This window comes from Oryza sativa, chromosome 12, assembly GCF_034140825.1.
Source record: "Oryza sativa Japonica Group chromosome 12, ASM3414082v1".
Taxonomy (NCBI): Eukaryota; Viridiplantae; Streptophyta; class Magnoliopsida; order Poales; family Poaceae; genus Oryza; species Oryza sativa.
In genome coordinates, this window is record NC_089046.1 from 19,517,211 (window position 1) to 19,539,397 (window position 22,187).

General features: G+C 38.6%; 2 protein-coding genes across 2 annotated transcripts; both read right to left on the reverse strand.

The window, feature by feature from the left end:
- Positions 1-8,266: 8,266 nt before the first annotated feature.
- On the reverse strand, positions 8,267-10,015 carry LOC4352269 (probable L-type lectin-domain containing receptor kinase S.5). Its single transcript, XM_015763773.2, has 2 exons — positions 9,580-10,015; positions 8,267-9,097 (listed from the first exon to the last, which is right to left on the reverse strand). The coding sequence occupies exons 1-2, from the start codon at positions 10,001-10,003 to the stop codon at positions 8,385-8,387; spliced, it is 1,137 nt and encodes a 378-aa protein (XP_015619259.2). The 5' UTR covers positions 10,004-10,015; the 3' UTR covers positions 8,267-8,384.
- Positions 10,016-14,828: 4,813 nt separating this feature from the next.
- Positions 14,829-19,654, reverse strand: LOC4352270 (disease resistance protein RPM1). Its single transcript, XM_015764150.3, has 2 exons — positions 19,567-19,654; positions 14,829-17,956 (listed from the first exon to the last, which is right to left on the reverse strand). Exon 2 carries the CDS (start codon positions 17,900-17,902, stop codon positions 15,197-15,199), a length of 2,706 nt encoding a protein of 901 aa, XP_015619636.1. The 5' UTR covers positions 17,903-17,956; positions 19,567-19,654; the 3' UTR covers positions 14,829-15,196.
- Between the last annotated feature and the right edge of the window lie 2,533 nt (positions 19,655-22,187).

Genomic DNA, 22,187 nt, shown 5'->3' on the forward strand with positions numbered 1-22,187 from the left:
TATTTTATTTTTAACTAAATAAGTAATTTAAGATCTATGCGCCATATGCTTTATATGGCAACCAAATATAACAAGGAAATACTTTTTAACTATAAAAAAAGTTAACAACATATATTATTTTACTTTAAATAATTCTACAAACAGGTGTCACTAAATTATATCCACGACATCCAATCTATCTATTATACAGTAAAAGTACATCAAATTTCCTATAAACGTAACTAAATACCATGTGACACATATATAAATGCTCCTATAACGCTTCTAATAAATTAGATAAAAAAACAAATTTTCACTAAAACAACTAGCTCTAATAAATTTCTGTCTAACTGTTCTCCCATCTATCTATTATATACTGAAAGTCCATTAACTTTTCTACAAACGCTCTCAAGCCACCACGTGAGACTCCTATAAACGCTCATAAGTCGCCACATGGCGCTCTAATAATTTAAATAAAATTCTGAGAAAAAGAAAAATATCTGACCGTAAGTTTTCATTTAAAGTGGTGGACCCGACCCAATAATATTAACCGTTGGATCAAGACTAAATCTCTTCTCACCCTTTCTCTTCGGACCCACAAGTATACGTACGTACGTACTTATGCTTCTGTTAGCTCGATGCCATCCAACTCTGGATTCTCCCTCTCTTCTTTTTTTCTAATTACATAATACACGTGCATCATAATTTGTTATCATTTTCATAGAGACTGATCTGCCTCGGCGAGCTCGATTGATGCCATCCAGATCCTAATTCTCCTTTTTTTTTCTTTTTTCCAAATTACATGATACATGTACATCATAATTTATTATCATAAATTATTAGATCAGTTTTTTCATAGAGAGTAATCTGAGTGTGAATGCGCAAACGCTAGGAATTTACAATAGAAGTGATATGGTGTTGTAAATAAACAATTATTTATATAGACGATCTACACATACACTTTAGCAGCTATAGATTTTTTTAATTAAATCACCAATTCCAGAGCTATATTAGCTATATTTTTACTACTATGTCATATTATATCTTATGTGCCATTTCTACCAACTCTTGTAGGCCACCATGTGACTTTGTCTAATCTCATCATTAATTTTTATTTAAATTGGTAGGCCTGTTATCTTAGGACATTAGATCAAATCTACATGTACATACTTAACTGTTGCAAAAAAGCATAAGTAGTGTACGTATGATTCAAAAAAAAAAAGTTAGAGCTTACTAAGAAAAATATACGCACGTACTTAGGATAAAAAAAGATAAAGGCAAAAAAAAAAACGTACAGAGTACCAATGGGAAAAATATCGACGGTTTTTAAAACAAATGTTTCTATAATGTAAATTAAAATATATTACTTCACAAATATAAGCAAATAGAACTAGATCTATAATATAAATATCAAATATCAAATCAATGGTCTTTAAACATTCATCTTTTTAATTTATATTTATATTCAATTTGTGATTAGTTTCATGCTTTAATTAAATGAAATATTTATGTCTTATAAAAGGTATATTATGGTCCTAAATACATCATGACACATGGGATCAACATATAATAATTAATGTTGTGGTAATTTTTAAATAGTTTCACATTATAATTTAGGATTTCTAATATCACTTGATAAATATACAGCACTAATTTAAATCTACAATGTAAAAAATGATAAAAACAATGTAGTCTATTTTTAAGTAAATCCGATTTAATTTTAATTTTTTGGATTAATTTATGAAAAATTTTATTTTCAATTTTTTAGAACCGTTTGATTGGTATTTAAGTGATGAGCAACATACGATACATAGATGTGATAAAAATAAAATTATTTCCTACCAATGATCTTTGCTATAATATAATCCCTTCATCCATCATAAATCAGTCATATATGTATGTTTTTTTCCTTTACCAAATAGTTTTAACAACAAATGAACAATCAAATGTCATGCACAGTAAACTACACATGATATATTTCCAAGGAATTTCAACATGTTAGGCATAATTGATGAATGTATGTCAAACACCCCCACCACGTGGCTATAAGTATACTCCCACAAATTATTAGTTATTGTGAAGAAGTTTCAAAAAATAAATACATTCTTAATAGGTATTGAAAATAAAACAGGTGCTAAACTATAGATATTTATCAATATAACCAATAATATGGTGATATAGAGATTGTTGTGGTGGTATACCTTTTTTAGTATAGTAGCATCGAATAATGAACCTCATCATTTTTTTTTCAAAATAGAGTACTCTATGTATACTATGAAAATTTGAGTAGTGATGATTAACTCCATAAAATTGTGTCTATCGTGTGCCACACATCTATTCAAAGCTTAAAAACAACTATTATTTTGATCACCTTCACTTTATGTGTCCTTTTCTAAAGGGTATCAAGCATGAACAATAGAGTTTGCCACAACGTCATAAGTATAGTAGGGTATCAAACTTAACCGCCAAAAATGCAAATGCTACAACACTCTCCTTTGAGCATACCTCCCACTGAAATGGCTGAGTTGAGGTGACCCCAATATACGAATACAATTCTCCATGAGGCTGTGATAGTAAATTAGACATTAAAATTATGCTCCTGGATGGGTTTTAGGGGTACGACTACATCGATGAGGGACTCATCTTTCAACTCAACAGAGAAAGAAAGTCTTGGTGGCTACGATCGGCTTCACCCGTTAGATGGGCATTCATGTTTATCTTTAACGGTGTTATTTCATTAATTGGTATAAGTGGTATTTTTAAAATATTTATATATGGATTCGGAAATAAGTGAAACATGAACACTTAGATAAGTAGTGAATGTTTTAGTGTATCAATGATGTATTAGGCTTATTTTATTGGTACATATCCAGTTTTATCTATTTATAGATACACAACTTTTAAAACAATAATAATAAGTCGTGGTGACAATAGGAGAATTTATAAGTAATCGGGACAAACTGATTTTCTTTTAATCTTGGAGACATTCTTATCATTTACAAAGTATATTAAAGTCAGTTTATCTCACAATATAAAAAAACATGACATCTTTTAGCATTATTTCATAAATCATAGAACAATAAATAAGATGCCCGCGCATCTGCGCGGGCTTCCTTCCTAGTTATATACTAAAAGTCCATTAAACTTTCTACAAACGCTCATAAGCCGCCACGTGGCGTCCTACAAACGTTCCTAGGCCGCCACATGGCATTATCAAATCTTACCATCGATTTTCACATAAATTGGTGGACCCGCCATTTTACACCATTGGATTAGATCTATTATTAAAAAATAATAACTTTCTCTTTGTATGATTTAAGCACTACTATTGTTGCCATGTACGTACAAGTTGATACGATGCAAACCACGTCCTTCTCCCGTGCGTACTTACCTACACAAAAACAAAACAAATAGTTTACGTACTGTTCACTGGAAAGAAAAGAAAAAACAGTACGCACATACATAGAAAAGACAATAAAATAATACATCATAGAAATCGATGATCTGTTTTCTAAAAAACTACAGCACAAATATAAATATATATAGTTAAACTAAGATCTATAATAATAATATAAAATATCCAATCATTAACTACATTTTAAAAGTAAAATAAATGTATTTCTTTGGGTCATATGCTGCTAGCGACTACCTATTGGTCACACAATACAATTAGATTTTTAAACCATATGATTGGCAACATTTAGCTTATATTAGTAAATACAACACCAAACACATTTTCTAATAGATCTAAAATTATATCTATATTTTAAAAATAGATAACTAAAGACTAGAATCCGTTGGAATATGTCTCACAAAAAAAATCTCTGCCTCTCGTCCTGCTATACATATACTTCCTCTGATCTCTCGTCTTATATTTTTTATCTAACAACCTAATATTAAAAAAAATAGCTAAATGGCTTATAATTTCTAAAATTATATTTGATTTTTTTCATTTATTTTAACTATTGTTTTATTTAAAATTAATTGAATAATTCAATATCCATTATAGTTGTATTTTACTATATAAAAATTAAAATACTCCTTTGCATGGAAACTGAATGAAAATAAAAAATTATAATAGAATGAAAACATGTATTATTCACATTAAATCAGTCTACGTAATAAAAACCAATTAAACACCTTTAGAGCACACTTAAGTCACCACATGTCACATTTTAAAATTATAAAATATTTCAATTAAATTCATGGACCCATTATTTTCAACCATTAAATTAAATTTACGAAAAATCTTACGCCGCCACATGTGTTGTCCTGAAAATCATAAATAATCTTAGAAATTTTGAGAAAAAAATTAAACCTGTTATCATTGGTTTTAAGTTACATTATTTGGATAAGTTATAAAAATAAATCGCATCTACCTCCTCGCCCCCTTCACATGCGTGAAGACCACTATTAATCACATCCCTATTTTTGGGTAGGAGTAAGCTAAAAGAGAAATAATTAATATATTAAAACAACCATATTTTTTAAGCTACGTCTGATTTCTAATATAATTGTTGCTCTGTTTATAATTAAACTAGGAATTTAAGATTCGTATATTTATATTTTCCTATGTACAAAATATGACATTCAACCACATTCATCTCGCGTGCTTTGCATACTATCCAAATATGATTGAAATACCTTAAACAAATTTGTTGCACATATTACATCACTATACATCATTCTGTAAACATATATAGCTAAATTAAATCAATAGTTATCCAAACAAAAATTTCAAAGTGAACTATGAAACATTTTTTTATTAAGGAAGAACATCCTTGCCCTTTTACATGTCATTTGAATTGCTGTAAAAGAATTACGAAATAATCCAATACAGGTTGCATCATCATATGTTGTTTGTCAAACATGCATAGCTAAATTAGATATACACTATCTAAGCAAATAAGACTAACTAAAATATGAAGTCCAAACCACCAATGCATCGAAAATCCAATGGCTTTAGTTAGAGAATATATGATTACTTCATTATTTTTTTAAAAAATGTGCTAATATTATCCAAGCAAGCTAAATAATCTTTCGTGTATCTGCTCTAAACTATGTTACCATCTAATTGACTTTAGATGGTGCTTAATGCACTTTTAGTATATCATTGATATATGTTCAAGCGTGTTGTTCTGGCCTTCTAAGCATTTCGGGTAATTCCGTTTACTTTCTTTGTGCATAGACCATTCAAAAGGTGAATCATCCCTATATATGAACATTAATTGTCTGCAAATATATTTTTGTTGTATATATATCCTTTAATGATTAACTTTGGAGTCCATTTAGATTTTTCGATATAACAAGACATAGAAATAAGAGTAACTAAGCTTGACCAAAAAAGTGATCACAACTACGATGAATCACAAGACAACCTTCATAGGTGCAATGACCACATATCAACACGGTGACTAGGAGCTGCATGAAAATCATATGGCAGGGGAAAAGGAACGATGAATTTAGCTGTCTTACGTTTTCACCATCAGGGCCAAAAGCATTCATCAAAAAAAGAAAAAAAAACACCTTGCTTTTAATTTAATAAACATGTTTTCTAAACAAACTAGGTCTAGCTCCTTTTTAGATGATGATGAAGATTATAGATAATTGCTTATACAGATTAATTAAATACTATATAATATATAGCATAGAGAAATTATCAACGTGATGTCAACGAAAAATATTTGCTGAGGAAATGTACTTCCAAAACATGGCAGAGGCTATCTGATAAATATAATCCGTTTTCAAATGCAGCACACGATACATGCCTGCGCGAATGCGCGGGCTACCTTCCTAGTTATTAAAAAATATTAAAAGTTACTTAGGAATTTTCACAGCAAAGCGCGGGGAATCACCTAGTTATTTATAGGGTTCTTACGGGAGGGAGAGAGACGGCTGATGGAGGTGGAAGACGATGCTACAGTATCATGGGCCAGCTGAGCTTCGCAAAGGGTTTCCTCTTCCGATTGAAATCGGTTTCTTATGTTGAGGGCATCATTTCTCTTAAATTTTCCAGCTCAATCGAGCCTTCAATCACCCATAATCGACAATTTTACTCCCTCCTCCCCTTCACGGTGTAGCTCGGTAACCGGACATTGAATGGGATACAGACAATGGACGGACGAACCAAAAAATATAGTTGGAAACATTTTTTATTTTTGAAATAGGTAAAGATAAAGATATAAATTAGTAGTTTCTTTAACTCTAAAATATCTACATATAAAGTCTGTATGTTAAAATTTTTATATCTAAAAGTTTTCCACCATTAAAATGTCTATACCTATTTATGTAAGATGATTTTCGTGTATAAAGTTTAGCTGGGCCGAATGAAGAAAACATAGAGAACGTAGGAGTGGAGTAAGTCTATTTTGCCTCCACCAATTCTTGCAACTAAATAAATCACTTTTTTCAATCGCAATACCAGGTATAGCGCCTTCTTCATATTTGAAAACCAGAGTAAATCGGGTCTCGAGACTGTTTGAATAGTGGTTTCATCCTACTGGACACTCATGGAACCCCACGTATCAGTGAGAACAACTTTTAAAAAAATAAAACCTCACATGTCAGCCATCCTAATCTTATTTGTTTTTCTTTTTCCTCATCTCTCTCTCTCGACCTCCAGGCTCCAGCGGTGACTTGCCCGCTCGTCTAGCCGTTCCCTTCCTCAGTTGGCATTAGCAACTTAGTTGCTCGGCCGCCATCACCGCCCTTTCCCTATGCCGGAGCAGGCTCCCTACGAAGGCCACGATAGCGCCCGGGGCAAGGAGGGACGAGCGTGCGGACGGCCTCCTCCAGCTCGTTGACCTCGCCGTCCTGGTCACCGACGCCGCCCAAGACACTGCATGCGCCCGCTGGATTTGTGCATGACGAGGGTGTGGGAGGCAAATCCGGTGGTATCGCGATCCGGCGGCACACGTCCCGTGCTCCTGCGCCGCTAGGAGTGCCTCGAGCAAGAAGGAGGAGTGCCCTCGATAAGAGAAGGCCTACGAGAAGGTGTCGACGCCGGCGAGAGGTGGCAAGAAGAGTACTGCTCACGCGGTCACACCATCGATCCTTGCGATGCAATTCCGCTGTCATCAGTCACTCACCTCTCGTCTCGCCAGCAATGTCGCGCTCCAAGCGGAAACTGTTTTAAACACTCGGATGAACGTCCACCAGTTTCTTGCATGTTATCTAAATGGTTATGAATTTTTTTAAAAAAAATTGACATGATAGATTAATATGTAATATATCACGTCACAAACATACAATTTCAAATTCGACTTCTATAAGTTGTAACAAAAATAACAAATTTAACTGTAAAACTTGTTAGAGTTTGATTTGTTATTTTTGTTACAACTTGTAGAAGTTGAATTTGAACTTGCATGTATGTGAAGTGATATATTACATATTAACCTATATTGTAAATTCTTTTGGAATTTTTTCATAATCATCTAAGTGGCATGCAAGAAACGGGTGGACATCCACCCGAGAGATTAGAATCCATCCTCCGCTCCAAGCCCACGCTGCATGCCTGCACCACCTCAGCCACACACTCATCATTACGTACCATCATCGCCTATAAGATTGGTCGCCGCGCCACTGGCATCGCGATCATCATCGCGGCTGCACCGGCCATCCCTAGCATCACACCCGCGCAATCCAGAGCGCAGGAGGCAGCAGCAGCAACCGCCGCGCCCTGCATCGCCGACCTGCCAGTCGTCGCCAAGGCCTTCCTGGACGTGTCCATCGGCGGCGAGTCGGCAGCAGGGCAAATCACCATCGATCGACCTCTTCGGCGACGAGGTCCCTGCCGGTGCGTCCCGGTTCCTGTTGCTCGTCACGGGTGTCGGCTAGTCAAAGATCGTGCGGGGCTACATGCAAGCAGGACGGCGTGGGGTGTCATACCCGGTCATTCTGGCCGTGACCGACATGTGGAGCTATTGTTTTTTTTTTAAAAAAAATTTTCACACAGATATGTGGTGCTACAAGCGGACGAAACCATTATTTAAACAGCCGAGAGAATCGATTTGCATTATCCGTACTTAATATTGTGGTTGAGGGAGGTGATTTAATCGGGGGTAAGAGTTGAGGGAGGTAAAAATATACTCCACCTATCCCATTTTAAGTGTAAAGTTTTCGTTTCCAATTTTGCTCGTCCATCTTATTTGAAAAAATTTTATAATTAGTATTATTATTATTATAAGACGATAAAACATAAATAATACTTTATAAGTGACTTATATTTTTGAATTTTTTTAAAATATTTTTTAAATAAGGCGGACAGTCAAAGTTATACCTGAAAAATCATAACTGCGCTTAAAATGAGAGAGGGAGGGAGTACTTATTACTACAAACGTGGGCTGATTTCGAACTCCAACAACTGTCCTAGTGACAGTGAAAAGCAGATGCAGAGAGTATTTTGGTCACCGTTCTTGGTATTTCGGCTTCGACGGCGGCACCTTCGGCGGCTGCACACCGTCAGATTTAAGGATCTCGACGACATCCCTAATCTTGGGCCGTTGCTTGGGGTCAGGGTGGCTGCAGGCAAGTCCGACGAGGAGCATCTTCTTGGCCTCGACCGCATCTCTCCTCCGGCCACCGCCGCAGCCGCCATCGTCGCCGGCAGCGATGCCAAGGGTCGCATCAGCCGCCTCGAGGATGCGGCCTGCCTCGTGCAGCGCCCAGACCCACTCGACCAGGGACCTGAAACGACGACGATCACCGTCGCCGCCGCCGGAGTCGTCGAGGTCGGACCGGCGGCCGGAGACGACCTCGAGGACCACCGCGCCGAAGCAGAGGACGTCCGTTTCGCTGCTCATCCTGACGATGTCGCCCGTCGGGGCGGGGCTGGTGCAGCGGCGCCGGAAGCGGCGGGACCAGGAGTAGCCGAAGTCGCCGAGGCGCGCGGTGAAGTCGTTGTCGATGAGGATGTTGGAGGCCGTGACGCAGCCGTGGACGGCGCCGTGGCTGTGGAAGTGGTGCAGGCCCCGGGCGGCGCCGGCGATGATCTTGGAGCGGCGATCCCAGCTCAGGATCGCCGCCGAGCTCCCTGCACCGGCGAACAGGTGCTGGGATAGGCTGCCGTGGGGCATGTAGTCGTACACCAGGTGGAGTTTCCGATATCTCACGCAAAACCCTGGAATGGGATGATTTAGAAGGGAAACTCTATTCATCCTCTGATAGGATATTCCTCGTTTTTCATGTCACTCGAAGGATTACTAAAGAATTTTAAAAGTTTTTCATGTCACTCGAAAGATTGCTAAAGGATTTTAAAATATCTAGTAAAATATGTAATACGTCACTCTACAAACATATATGTTCAAATCGTATTCAAATTTGTTATTTTTTCTAATTAAATATGTCGAATTTGTATATAGATATTTGTGGGATGATTTATCACATATTAATCTATCTTGCTAAATTTTATAAATTTTGTTGACAACTATTTAAATGTTATGCACAAAATGAGAGGACGAGAAAAAAAATCCATCTCCGAGTTACAACACTAGCGGTCTACAAAATATAAATACAATACAGAGTATACAATTAATAAATTTGAAACTGAAATATAATGTAGATCGATTGAGTATGAACATCAACATATGGATGCACGATTACCATAACCATGGAGGCGGACGACGTTCCTGTCCTGGAGAAAGCGGCGAGCCCTGAGGTCCCGGCAGACGAGCCTCATCTTCTCCTCGGAGAGGATGTCGTGGAACCTCTTGACGGCCACGTCGACGGCGACGCCGTCGTGCCCCAGGAGCGTCCCCCTGAACACCGCCCCGGTCTGGCCCTGCCCCAGCCTCCTCCTCGCGCCGTCGTACCTCCCCGTCGCCGCCGCCAGCTCGTCGCCGCTGTACTCCCACAGCGGCAGCGCCGACGACTCCACCCCGCCGCCGGTGGAGGAGGTCACCGGCGACGGCGAGGAGGGGAACGACAAGGGGGTGGCGCTGATATCGGCTGTGACGACCAGAAGTGATTCGGGGTTGCTCCGTTTCGCTCCTGCCGCCGCCCTCTCGCTGCTTTGATCGCTGCGCATCACCGGCCATGGAAAACCCATGGATGCACCCATTACGCATCGAACGAATTAAGAATTTGGAGATATATGCTCATATGCGGCGTGAAGATCAGTACGAGGCCGTGGCTTTGTAAGTGGAAACTGTACGTACGTGCCACACGCGTCACGCTGCACTAGTCACCAAGAGTTTAAGACGGAAAAGACGAAATTAAGAAGAGGAACCCACGGGAAATGGCATGGCTCCCACGGTTACATGAAGTTACTACGTACTACTGCTCGTGCGCAGCGCCGAGAAATTTCGCGGAGAAGTTTCTTCACATGCTCGGTCGTTTAAAGATGAGTTAAAAGGGGTGAGAGGTCGATCTGGCTCGACGGATCCTTCCACCTATCTGAGTTCGGTAGAGCTTTTTATAGCAAGTAGCTTGTTTTATGTGATAGTGCTTATTACTGATGGTTAAACGGTGTGTTTTGTGTAAAAACAATACTACACAACTGTTTTTCCTAGATGAGCACCTCAATTGTGGACCATAAGTGTCCGCGTCTGGAAAAATCACCCTACATTTTTGCATACAGCTTCTTAAGTAGCCCGTATGCAAAACTCTATTTTCGCAGACAGACCTCTTAAGGAGCCGTATGTGAATATAGGGATATTTTCCAAACGGGCCTCTTAAGCGGTCGCATGAAAAAAATTATTTTCGCAGACGGACCTCTTAAAGATCTATCCGGAAGTCTTAGTTACCTCTTTTTTTCCTCTTAGCACTTCAATTTTTTTTCAAGTCATCCTTGCCTACTCTCTCCCCTCTTCTCCTCGTACACATCTCTCTCCCTCAAACTCCTCTCTCACTCGATTCCCCTCCCAACAGAGAACTTTCTGCGGAAGTGGGCGGCGCCGCGCGTATCTGGCGGCGACATCCGTCCACCGCCCGAATCTAGTGGCGGCAGCCATCTCCCTCCCGGATCTTCGCAAATTCGGCAGCGGTGGTGGGAAAAAGCATGGCGGCGGCGGCGGGCGCGCAGGCGCGCGGAGGCATCCATCCACGCCCAAATCTGGCGGCGGTGGCACAAGCAGCAGCGAGCGGGCAGCAGGTGCGCCTCGGCGGGTGTTTTGATTTTCTACGATTTTTTTCAGATTTTTGTTTTTGCGTGCATATCCAGAAAAATTATTTCTGTACTAGTGAAAATTTCTATATAAAAGTTATCTATCTATCTATCTATCTATCTTCTATCTATTATATACTAAAAGTCCATGAAACTTCCTACAAACACTCTCAAGCCGCCACGTGGGACTCCTATAAACTTATGTCGCCACGTGGCACTTTAATTAAGGTGGACCAGTTAATTAAATTCATTAGATCTATTCTATTACATGTTTAATAAAGAACAAAATCGGCCAATATACTTCCCTATAAGCTACGGTGCATGTATAAAAAGTGACAAAATGTACGTTCCCGTGTCAAAAAAAAATAACGTACTTTACGTTCCCTTCCTTCTAATTAATACGTACATGCACATGTACGTATATATACTGCCTACCCCTCCGACTCTCCCATCCCATGTCCTTCTCTATTTTCTACCTAACAACTAAATATATAAAAACATATTCCTTCAAAAATATATATATAAACATTAATTAAATAGATAATATATCTTATTTCTAGCTAATATATAAAAACATAAATTATTATTCTTAATTAAGTCTAATTTAAGAACTATATTTTAAGAAACAAATGACACATACTGTAACACTTTGCATGCTATAAACAGTCGTGAAATATTTTTTGAACAATTTAATATATAGATTATGCTATCATGTACTTCATCTGTTTAAAAATATAAGCATATCTAGAATAGTGTTAAGTCAAATATGTTTAACTCTGACTATTAATAACGAAAAATTAAAAAGATCAATAACATACAAATGATACTAAACACAATGTAACTTCTTTTATCTAAACAACATCTTTCTATAAATATTAGTATTATAAAAACTGTCCCAAAATCGAAAAGTACTTATATTTTATTTTAGTACAGAGCAAGGATTGATCTATAAACAAGCAGTGATGACAAGGAATAATTTTGAATAAATTGCACTACCTTTAGTTTTTATGACGCTGTTGTATTTTTTACGCAAATTTGACCATGTAGTTATACTAAAATAATAATTATTATTATTTATTTTGTTATAACTTGGTTTATCATTAAAGGTAATTTGAGCATGACATATTGTATAAAATATTAAATAAGAGATAAGTAAAAAAACACACCCTAAAATACATGCCTGCGCATTCGCGCGGGCTACCTCCCTAGTTTTAAAAAAGTAAATGAATTGATTTTTTAATTTATAGTAGTTTCTCCCTTCGAAATGATAATACTTGTCGTTTTAAATAAGAACATGATCTAAAAATATAACTTTAACCTCTCTTTTTATTATATATATCAAATATCAATAAATATATGATTTTATTAAAGTAATTTTGAAGATTAATCTATAGTGTCTCCATCTTTCTAGATAAATATTTATCTTAGAAAGTTTTAAAAGTTTTACAATAACTTATCCAAAACGATAGGTATCTTAGAGTAATATTTAATTAATTATACACTAATTACATGTATCATTTGTCTGCGGCTGATTAGCCATGCTATAAAGCTCAAATGAACTGTGTCCTAGTTGGTTTTATCTGTCCTTCACGCATGAGACCCGGCATGCTCTCGGCGAATAGTTTTGACAATCCTCTGCACGCATTGCTCCTCTTCCAAACACTACTACGGAATCATATCAGTTTTTACAAACGGACGAAAAAGATTTTCGCATGCGATTGGGCCAACAGCATGCGTGAAAAGGTTTGCAAAAATCGCAATCTTTGCATGCGGCTAGGGTGACAGCATGGGAAAATCCAATTTTTGCATGCGGTCCCTTATGTCGTCCGCTTGCAAAAAGAAAAAGAAATTAAAAATCCCGAAACCCTAGCTTACCACCACCGACACCATCCTCATTGTCGCCTTCGACGTCGCTCGAAGCCTCCACAGCCATCCTCGTCTTCGTTGTCGCCATCACCATCTTTCGCAGTTGCTGCCACCAAAGCCACCCCTCCCATCGTCGTTGTCGAAGCTGTAGCCGCCACCAGAGATCCCCGCTGCCGTGCCGCTCCAGCCTGATGCCGTTGCCGCTCCCGGCCACGACCGGCCCCTCCCGAGCGTGCCGCCACTGGATCTAGGGGGGGAGGGCGCCGGCCGTTGAGCCCGCCGCTGCCGTGCCGCTCCCGCCACGCCGCCGTGGCCACTCCCGAGCGTGCCGTCTCTGGATCTAGGGGGGAGGGCGCCGGCCGTCGAGCCCACCGCTGCCACGTCGCTCCCGCTGCGCCGCTGTGGCCGCTCCCGGCATCGACCGGCCCCTCCCGAGCACGCAGCGCCACTCCCGCCCTCACTGTCACCAGTGAGAGAGAGAGGAGAGGAGGAGAAGATAAGGTTGGTGAAAATTTTGAAGTGGGGAAGAGAGAGAGGAGGCAAATCAGACTTCTAAGCAAAACATAATTTCAAATCGAATTTTATGATACTAAATAAACTCATGTGAAAAAGTTGTCAAAAACAAAGTTGTAGAACTCATTGAGATCTACCAATTTTATTTTGGTTATTTCTCCATTCGAGTTTGATTGAACTATATAAAATTTAAATTTTAAAATATGACAACTTCAAACAATATTTTCAAATACTAAATAATTTCAACTGCAAAAGTCATCAACAACAAAGTTGTATAACTTATCAAGATCTATAACTTTTATTTTGATCATTTCTTCATTTGACAAAATGATAGTAACATTGTTCACGAAATTTACATCTCTCTCATATGGTTTTAAGAGAGATGTACATTTCGTGAACAATGTTACTATTACTTTGTCAAATAAAAAAATAATTAAAATAAAAGTTGTATGTCTTGATAAGTTCTACAACTTTTTATATTCATGACTTTTTCAGCTGAAATTTATTACTGCTTCAAAATGTTATTTGAAGTTTTGAAATTTAAATTTTTAATTGATAAAACAAAGTCACAAGAAAAAATGACCAAAATAATAGCAGTAAGAACATAATAACATGATAGAGCATAATTTTAGAAACATTTAGGAAAAAGAACCATCCAATTTAGAGTTCATATGAGTGAGATAAACTAGTTTCAAATTTTCAAATTTTATTTTTGCATACGGCTCCTTAAGACGCTCGTATGGAAAAATCGATTTTTACATACGGGCGTCTTAATGAGCCATATGCGAAAATGCTTCTCGATTTTTACAAACACGGCTAGTTATGGTCCGTTTGTAAAAATCATAAGGTCTCGTATACAAAAATCGTTTGTGTAGTAGTGAAACTTTCACCCGTGGCCTAACACTTTCAACACCGATTGCAAATCTTTTGATTCAAAATATGGAACTTTATGCTTTTAACCAGAACTTTCAACTTAACTGCAAAACACTCGATTCAACAATGAAACTTTCAACTAAAAGTCTAAAACCACAACAATCTTATACCCGAATTCTCAAATTTCTAAAACCACAACAATCTTATACCCATCATATATTAGGCTATTTTCAGTACAAGAAACTCATATTTAATCGATCACCATCTAGCTTATTATATTACTGCATGAAAATCCCCTAAACTATATCAATTCTCGACTTAGTCTCTGAAAGGTGAATGTTAGCTTAATAAACACCAACTTTGCAACTTTACTATAATTAAATCAAAATTGCATTTCAAGTGCATGTTGGCTGCAATGCTAACAAAAAATGTACTCTAAACAGCTGTAGGCTCGACCTATATTAATTCACAAATAAACAATATGAAATGATAACTTCAAAAGGGATAATCAACATTATATTTAATCTGCAGTGAACAGTATTACATAGCCTACTTTACTAAGTCATCACAAATAATCCACAAGCCTTTTAGCTCACACCACTTTGTCAAACCTGTAGACCACACAACCCTCTATCACCACACCTTGGCCTTACTTGGAAGTCACAAAAAAAAAAAAAAAGATCAGCTAAAGGAGAGAAGAGCCGATCAGCTGTGAGAAACCAGCCAGCACGAGAGAGAGATTATGGAAGTATTTTCAAAATAAGTGTACACATGCAATGCTGATATTTATAACCTATTAATGCTTGACTTGGAACAAGAATTTTGAATCAAAGGACAAGATGAAGACATTGCATCAGGTAAATCTCACACGCATTCAATGATAATGCTGTTGTTAAGAAACCCCTCACGTGCCAAGCCCCTAATGAAGACATCCGGCATACTTTCTGCAAACAAGTGGTGGAGCATCTTCAGATATGTAAGACCTATCGGCACAACATGCAAATTCCACAGTTGGCTAAGTTTGAGATACGTTAAGTTAACCATGGTGCCATCAATTATGTCAATTGACTTCAAGTTTTCCAGCTTCTCCAGGGAGAGTTGTTTAAGCTTCGGGAACCATTCAGCACAGAACCTCAACGCCTCCCCATCATAGGCACAGTTCAGCTCAAGGCAAACAAGGTTTGCCATTTTACACAAGGAAATGAGAGGATCTTGCACTAGATGCGAGAAGCGCATTGACAATAGCTTGAGGTTCTGAAAATGCCCAGATATGGGGAAAAGCACATTGTTGGCCAACTTGGCATCTAAGTAGAACTTCTCCAGATATTGGGGAGCTCTAAAGTTTTCCAAGTCAAGCACTTCATCGTCATCACGGCTTGAAACAGCCAGCCTAGTAAGAAATTTCAACTTTCCGATGGAACTCCAAAGATCTCTATTGTGGTTTGCCAGCACATTAGTAATACTCAAGCTTCGAAGCTGTGTCAGGTAGCTGAGATTTTGGACTAAATTCTTGCTGGCTTTTATCTCTTTGAGAGTATGCAAAGATCTGAGACCATAAACATTGCCTGAAAATGATGTGCCATATAGGTCTGTACTTACAGACAGGTGGCGGAGGCATGCGAGCAATGTAATCTCACATGGCAACTCACTCACTGATGTACGCCTGAGATGCAGCGTCTGCAAGTTTTTGAGCCTTGCCACTGATTTTGGTATTTTGTTCACTTTTGTCCGTGACAAATCAAGATAGTGTAGATTGAATAGACCAACTATGGCATTTGGGAAATCTTTCAGTAGCGAATATCTTAGGCACAGGACCCTTAATAGCCTGAAATTTGATGAAGCATTGCAGATCCATGAAATAGATACGTGCTTATCAAATAACAAAAATGAGCGCAGCTGCTGCCAAGATGCACTTGGCTGAAAGTGTTGGCCTCCTTTGTGTACAGGCACACGGCGCACTGCATCACCAAGGCTTGTTACATCTGGGTCATCGCATATGAGAGCGAACCTCTGCCTTTTTGACATCATCCAAGTAATTTCTCTCACCATGTTATGCAATTTAAACCTTCTTGGTCTTCCAAATTCATTCCTTTCAACAACCTGAATCAGTGATCGTTGAGTAAGTTCCTTCAGATAATCCTCTGCCACTTCCTCCAATGTTGTCTCTGTTCCTCGATCTTCCACAAATCCTTCAGCTATCCACATTCTGATTATCCACTTACGCCTAATTAGACGATCTTCTGGGAATAATCCACAGTACAGGAAACAATTCTTCAAATGGGTTGGAAGATCATTTAAGCTCGAGCTTAGGACATTTGAGACCCTGCTGAGCTCTGGATTATAAGTTAGCTGCCAATTTAGTTGATCATAAAATGATGCCCACTCCTTTTCCTCAATGCCCCTGTAAGATAGAAGGCTTCCAATAGCTACAATAGCAAGAGGCAAACCTTCGCACTTCTCCAAAATTTCCTCAGCACGCTTGATGAGACCTTCAGGGCATTTCGCCTCTGGCAGTTTTGAGAATGCCTTTTTGCAAAAGAGGTCCCATGATTCTATTGGTAGGAGAGTGTTGAGCGAAATAATATGTCCCTGCAACTCAACTAATTTGGCAACTTCTTTGTTTCTAGTGGTAATGATGACTTTACTTCCTTGGCTTCTCCTTGGAAATGCATCTTCAAAGCATGACCAAGAATCTCTATCCCACATGTCATCTAAAACAATAAGGTACCTTTTGTTCTCAAGGTAAGTGTGGATTGCTTGCACCATTTCTTCAAGATTAATATCAGTACGATGCCCAATCTTAAGCTTATCCATGATGCTCATAAGAAGATCTTCAATCTGGTAATTTCGTGACACTGTGATCCATGCATGACAGTCAAATTTCTTTGTGATGTCTTGCTTCCTGTATATGCTCCTTGCAAGAGTTGTTTTGCCAGATCCTCCCATTCCATGGATGGTAATGATAGAACGATCCATGCCTGAAGCATTCAGATGCTTTGTTAGTCTTTGCACGTTATCTTTTTGTCCCACCATTGCATTGTCATCATCATCACCATAATTTAAATACGATGAATTAGAAGAGTGTATCTGGCGATTAGCGGTACAACCTGAAGAGGTTCCATCATTGTCAGATATCTTGATGCCATATCTCTCTTTCATGACTGTTAGGTTCTGGACGCGGCTCTTCACTTGTCTAAGCCGGGAAGCAACACTATACCACACCTTGAGTTTTTTGGACTTATGGAGTGTTTTCCTTAGGAAACTTTCCGTGCCGTTCATCTTTCCGAGGAGAAAGGCGTATTCATCAACGATATCCTCAACTTCAAAGGTAACCATTCTTATATGCTTTAGCCAGGATTGGAAGACTTGGTTATTCGTACAATATGGATCCACTTGACTTATAAAGGCCTGCATTACATCAAATTCACACTCAACTTCTCTCATGCTATTTTCCACGTCAAACAAAAGGGTGGCTTCCTTCCCCAATTGTGAGCTGATTGCCTTCTGTGCAGCTCCTCTTAGGGTGGTTGCAATTTTTTGAAGCAATACTAGTATCAGAGCTTCTGCCATAGCACTATTCAGCTATGTGCTTTTCTGTTAGATCATACTGCCAAACCAGCCGCCCTGCAAACAATCGTATAAGTCAGGTTCTTTGTAGTTAAGTAAACAAATAAGTCCAGAAGTAAACATAGGATGACCTGTTACAATGAAATGTTTCATGGAGGGTTGTGATTTTTCACATATCACAATCTTTAACTGCTCGACAAAAACAAAATGTTCAAAGAATAGGCAAGTTTCTGAACATTAGACAGCACAAGAGGAAAAAAAAAAAAGGGTGCTTCACATACATACAAATGTACACGGTGACATGCACCCACACATATCCATTTCTCAGAGCCATCGACCAGACTTAGAACGTAGAGGCCTCTCCGGGCCATATGGATCATATACACTTGAGGTTAACATCAAAGAAACCCCCTGTCTATGATCTGCCGCTGAAACGGCCATAGGTTTCCAGCTCTCCATGTATGTCATCATATGGATCATTTTGTCAAAAGAAAATCTGTTTAGGAAGTAGGAACAGGGTCTAGGATAACAGAAGGGATCAAGTGGGGGAAAATACTGAGGTGGCAAATGCATTCTCTAAGTTGCAAACTTTTAGGGTAGCATATATCAGATTGTGCATTTAGGCCTGGTTTAGTTCCCCAAAATTTTTTTTCAAAAACATCACATCGAATTTTTGGACACATGCATGGAGCATTAAATATAGATTAAAAAAAACTAATTGCATAGTTAGGGGGGAAATCGCGAGACGAATCTTTTGAGCCTAATTAGTTCATGATTAGCCATAAGTGCTACAGTAACCCACATGTGCTAATGACGGATTAATTAGGCTCAAAAGATTCGTCTCACGGTTTTAAGGCGAGTTATGAAATAGTTTTTTTATTCGTGTCCGAAAACCCCTTCCAACATCTGATCAAACATCCGATATAACACCCAAAAGCTTTCTTTTCGCGAACTAAACAAGCCCTTAGTGGTGTTGCGTTGAAATTCTGCGTGCATGACTTCACCCACAAATTAAGGTTCAAACTTTGGTGCTCACATTTATGTAAACACGCTGTAATAGGAACTTTGTGAATTTCACAGATTTACCACTCCTTCCATCGGTTGAGTGTGTGTTAAGGGGCGAACTTATTATGGATATATGCGTGTATGCACCTTTCGTATGATTAAAAAAAAAGATCTCGTATTTAGTAGGCAAGAACTAGAGACAGAACCAGTAGATAACCTTTTTTTTTATATAGAGCTCTTAGATAGTAAATAAGCAAAAGAGTAAATTAACCTAACACTGAAAGGGTGAGAAAAGTTTGCCAGAATTCAAATAACAGGATAAAAATCTGGCAACCTGATCTGTAGTGTAAAACAGGAAACAGTATGTTATTCAACTAACATGCCCCCAGATATCTATTCTTCATCAGTAACAGAGATTCTTAAATTTGACCTTTATGTTTTCACGAATCCTAAATGCATGAAACGAGGAAACTCCTGAGGGCCAATAACTTGTCCAAATCTCGAAGGGGGCGAAGAAGAATAAAAATGACAAAATAACGAATGGATCACAGATGAAATATTTCATTTATAAGTGAGCATCATGTTTGTAAGAGAATTTTAAGATAACATGTAATTCTAATGGCTGCATACGTCTGGATGATTAGTACAAGAGAGCAACGTACCTTAGGGAGGTCACCTTTTGGGATCTCATGGAGAGCTTTGGTGGAAGATAGCCATTGCATCTGTGCATAACAATGTTGTAGTGGCTCTAGGAACTAGGTAGACCTCGCTCCACCTGAGACAAAGGCAAGTGGATGAACATTGAATTAGCAATGTTAGTGTAGAAGAAAAACCAGCTGCTGGACTAACTCAACTCAAGAAAAGAAAGTGGTTGGAAGTACTTGAAAGGGAATCTCGCCAGATCTTACCATATTTTTTAACTCCAAAGCCAAATCTCACTGCAACTATTTTAGTGTTGAAGAACTAGTTTATTTTCTTGAGTGGTCAAACTTGATTTGGGTACTAGCTAGTGTAGACTGTGTGCTCAATAGTTTCGTAACTCAGCTAGTTAGCACACAGGACTACAGGACATGCTATGCCAGTTGATAAGTTACTTAGCAATCAAGTGAAAGTAGATAGATCATAGGTTCGAGCCATGTAATTTCCTGTCATATATACTACTACCTCCATATTTTAATGTATGACGCCGTTAACTTTTTGTTCAACGTTTGACTATTCGTCTTATTCAAAAAATTTATGTAATTATCATTTATTTTATTGTGACTTGATTCGTCATCTAATGTTCTTTAAGCATGACATAAATATTTTCATATTTGCACAAAAAAAATTGAACAAAATGAATGGTCAAACGTTGGTCGAAAAGTCAACGGCGACATACGTTAAAATATGGATGGAGTACTGTGTCCGTTCAGCAGCCTATAAATAGCGCAGCTCTTGTACAAGCAAAACCAACTCCTGTCCAACCAATATATGCATCAAAATAAAGTATGTATACATATGTAAGAGTAGATTAAAGAATAGCTCCTGTCCAACCATCGTATGATCAAGTACATATATGTACATACATGATATGGAGCAGTAGCTAATTAAGGGCTATATGTGAGCTGCCTTGGAGCTATAATACCACTACTTGTTTCTTGATCGGACCCTCAACATGCATGTATATATATGAGTATGACTCCATCAGGGCTTAAAAGTGGAGGCCGACAATCCGATATGCCCACCATCAGTAAGTCCACTTCCGATAAAATAAAAATACAGTATGTATGCAGCACGCCCCTTCAAATCCAGCAACTGCAAAGAACAAACAAAAGTAAAACTGTAAAAGCTAGTAATACCCATTGGCATTGTTAAGGGCAAACTACAAACTGATTACTGATCCACAACAGGGAACCAGTGGGGAAGCCCCACATTGATTTTCATATATATAAAAAAGAAAAGGACTGTACAATACTCCCTCCGTCTCATAATATAAGTGATTTTGGGTGGATGTGACACATCCTATTACAGTCGATGTGTCACATCCACCTAAAATTCTTATATTATGGGACGGAGAGAGTACCTGATTCACTATTATGCGCGTAGCAAGTTAAATTTATTCATATGAGGCCATGAAAATCGATCTAACTCTAGATAAGCATAAAAATAATCTGCACTATTGAGACGCTCTCTCTAGACAAATCCCCAATTATCTCACCTTGTTCCCACTTCCCTATTATCCCCCAAGTTGAACGGTCGGATCATTCCGCTTTCCACCTAATCCCAGATCACTAGCCCAGCCCATGGGCATGCGAGAGGTTAGAGTCTTAGGGACCGGCCGAAAATTGGAGGTGGCCGACCGTCTTTCTCTCTTTAATTTTCTTTTTTATAATGGAAATTTTATTAATACTCAGTCAAATACAAGACGATATATTCCAAGTGAGCCACCTCTGATAGTGAACTTGAGGAGGAAGGTCGAGTTCATCATGTACCTAGACGCTTTTTGGTTGGGGCATACCCGTGTCTTGTCCTGCCTAGAAGGCTGGAAGCTTAATAATTAGCATTTATGTACTGATAATTCCACTAAAATTTGGTTAACCATTTTAGGCCATGAGGAATTTAACAACCCGCCCCCCACCCCCCCACCCCCAACAAAGCTCCATTTGATTTTTAGATTGCACCTTTTAATTGTTGAGGGCTTTAATAAGCTTTTTAACATTTTCTAGGAATAATTTAAAGAATGTATTTAGGGGTGATTTCGGGACACCACACCTTGCCTATGGATTTGGGTATAGATTCAACGAGATGTCTTAGGGTGCAGCATTTCATAGTGATGTGGTTGCAACAGTCACATTTACAATAAATTTCATATTTGTCGTGTAATCGTGTTTGTTAATGGAAATGCCTTTACCCCTTCTGAACCCTCTCATCTTTGATGAAATCCTATTAGTAGGAAACCTTATAAGATCAGGTAGTGACCATGGTTGTAGGAGATATACCACGCCTCCGCTACTTTCATTCAATTGTGGATCAGGCCATGGTTGTGGCTGGTGCTCCATTCGATCACCTTTGCAATTGGCTCAAGAAGGAGGTGGCCAATTCCATAGAAGCTTCATCACCACGCCTTTGCTACCTTGACTTAGCCGTGGATCAGGCCATGGTAAGGGCCAAGAACCTAAGGTCATCTCAGCTTTGTTCCATGGAATAATTGCTTCTCTCCAAGGTGGTACTGGTGAAGAGCTAGCTGTGTATTCTGAGCTTCGGTCCAGGCAACCATAGCAAGTCAAGTAAACAACAGAAATAG

Excerpts from the sequence above, each read along its gene's own strand:
- LOC4352269 (XM_015763773.2), bottom strand. The coding sequence starts at position 10,003 with ATGCGCAGCGATCAAAGCAGCGAGAGGGCGGCGGCAGGAGCGAAACGG. Across the intron at positions 9,098-9,579 it reads CGTCCGCCTCCATGGTTATG|GGTTTTGCGTGAGATATCGG; the intron begins GTAATCGTGCAT and ends ATCCCATTCCAG.
- LOC4352270 (XM_015764150.3), bottom strand. The coding sequence starts at position 17,902 with ATGGCAGAAGCTCTGATACTAGTATTGCTTCAAAAAATTGCAACCACC.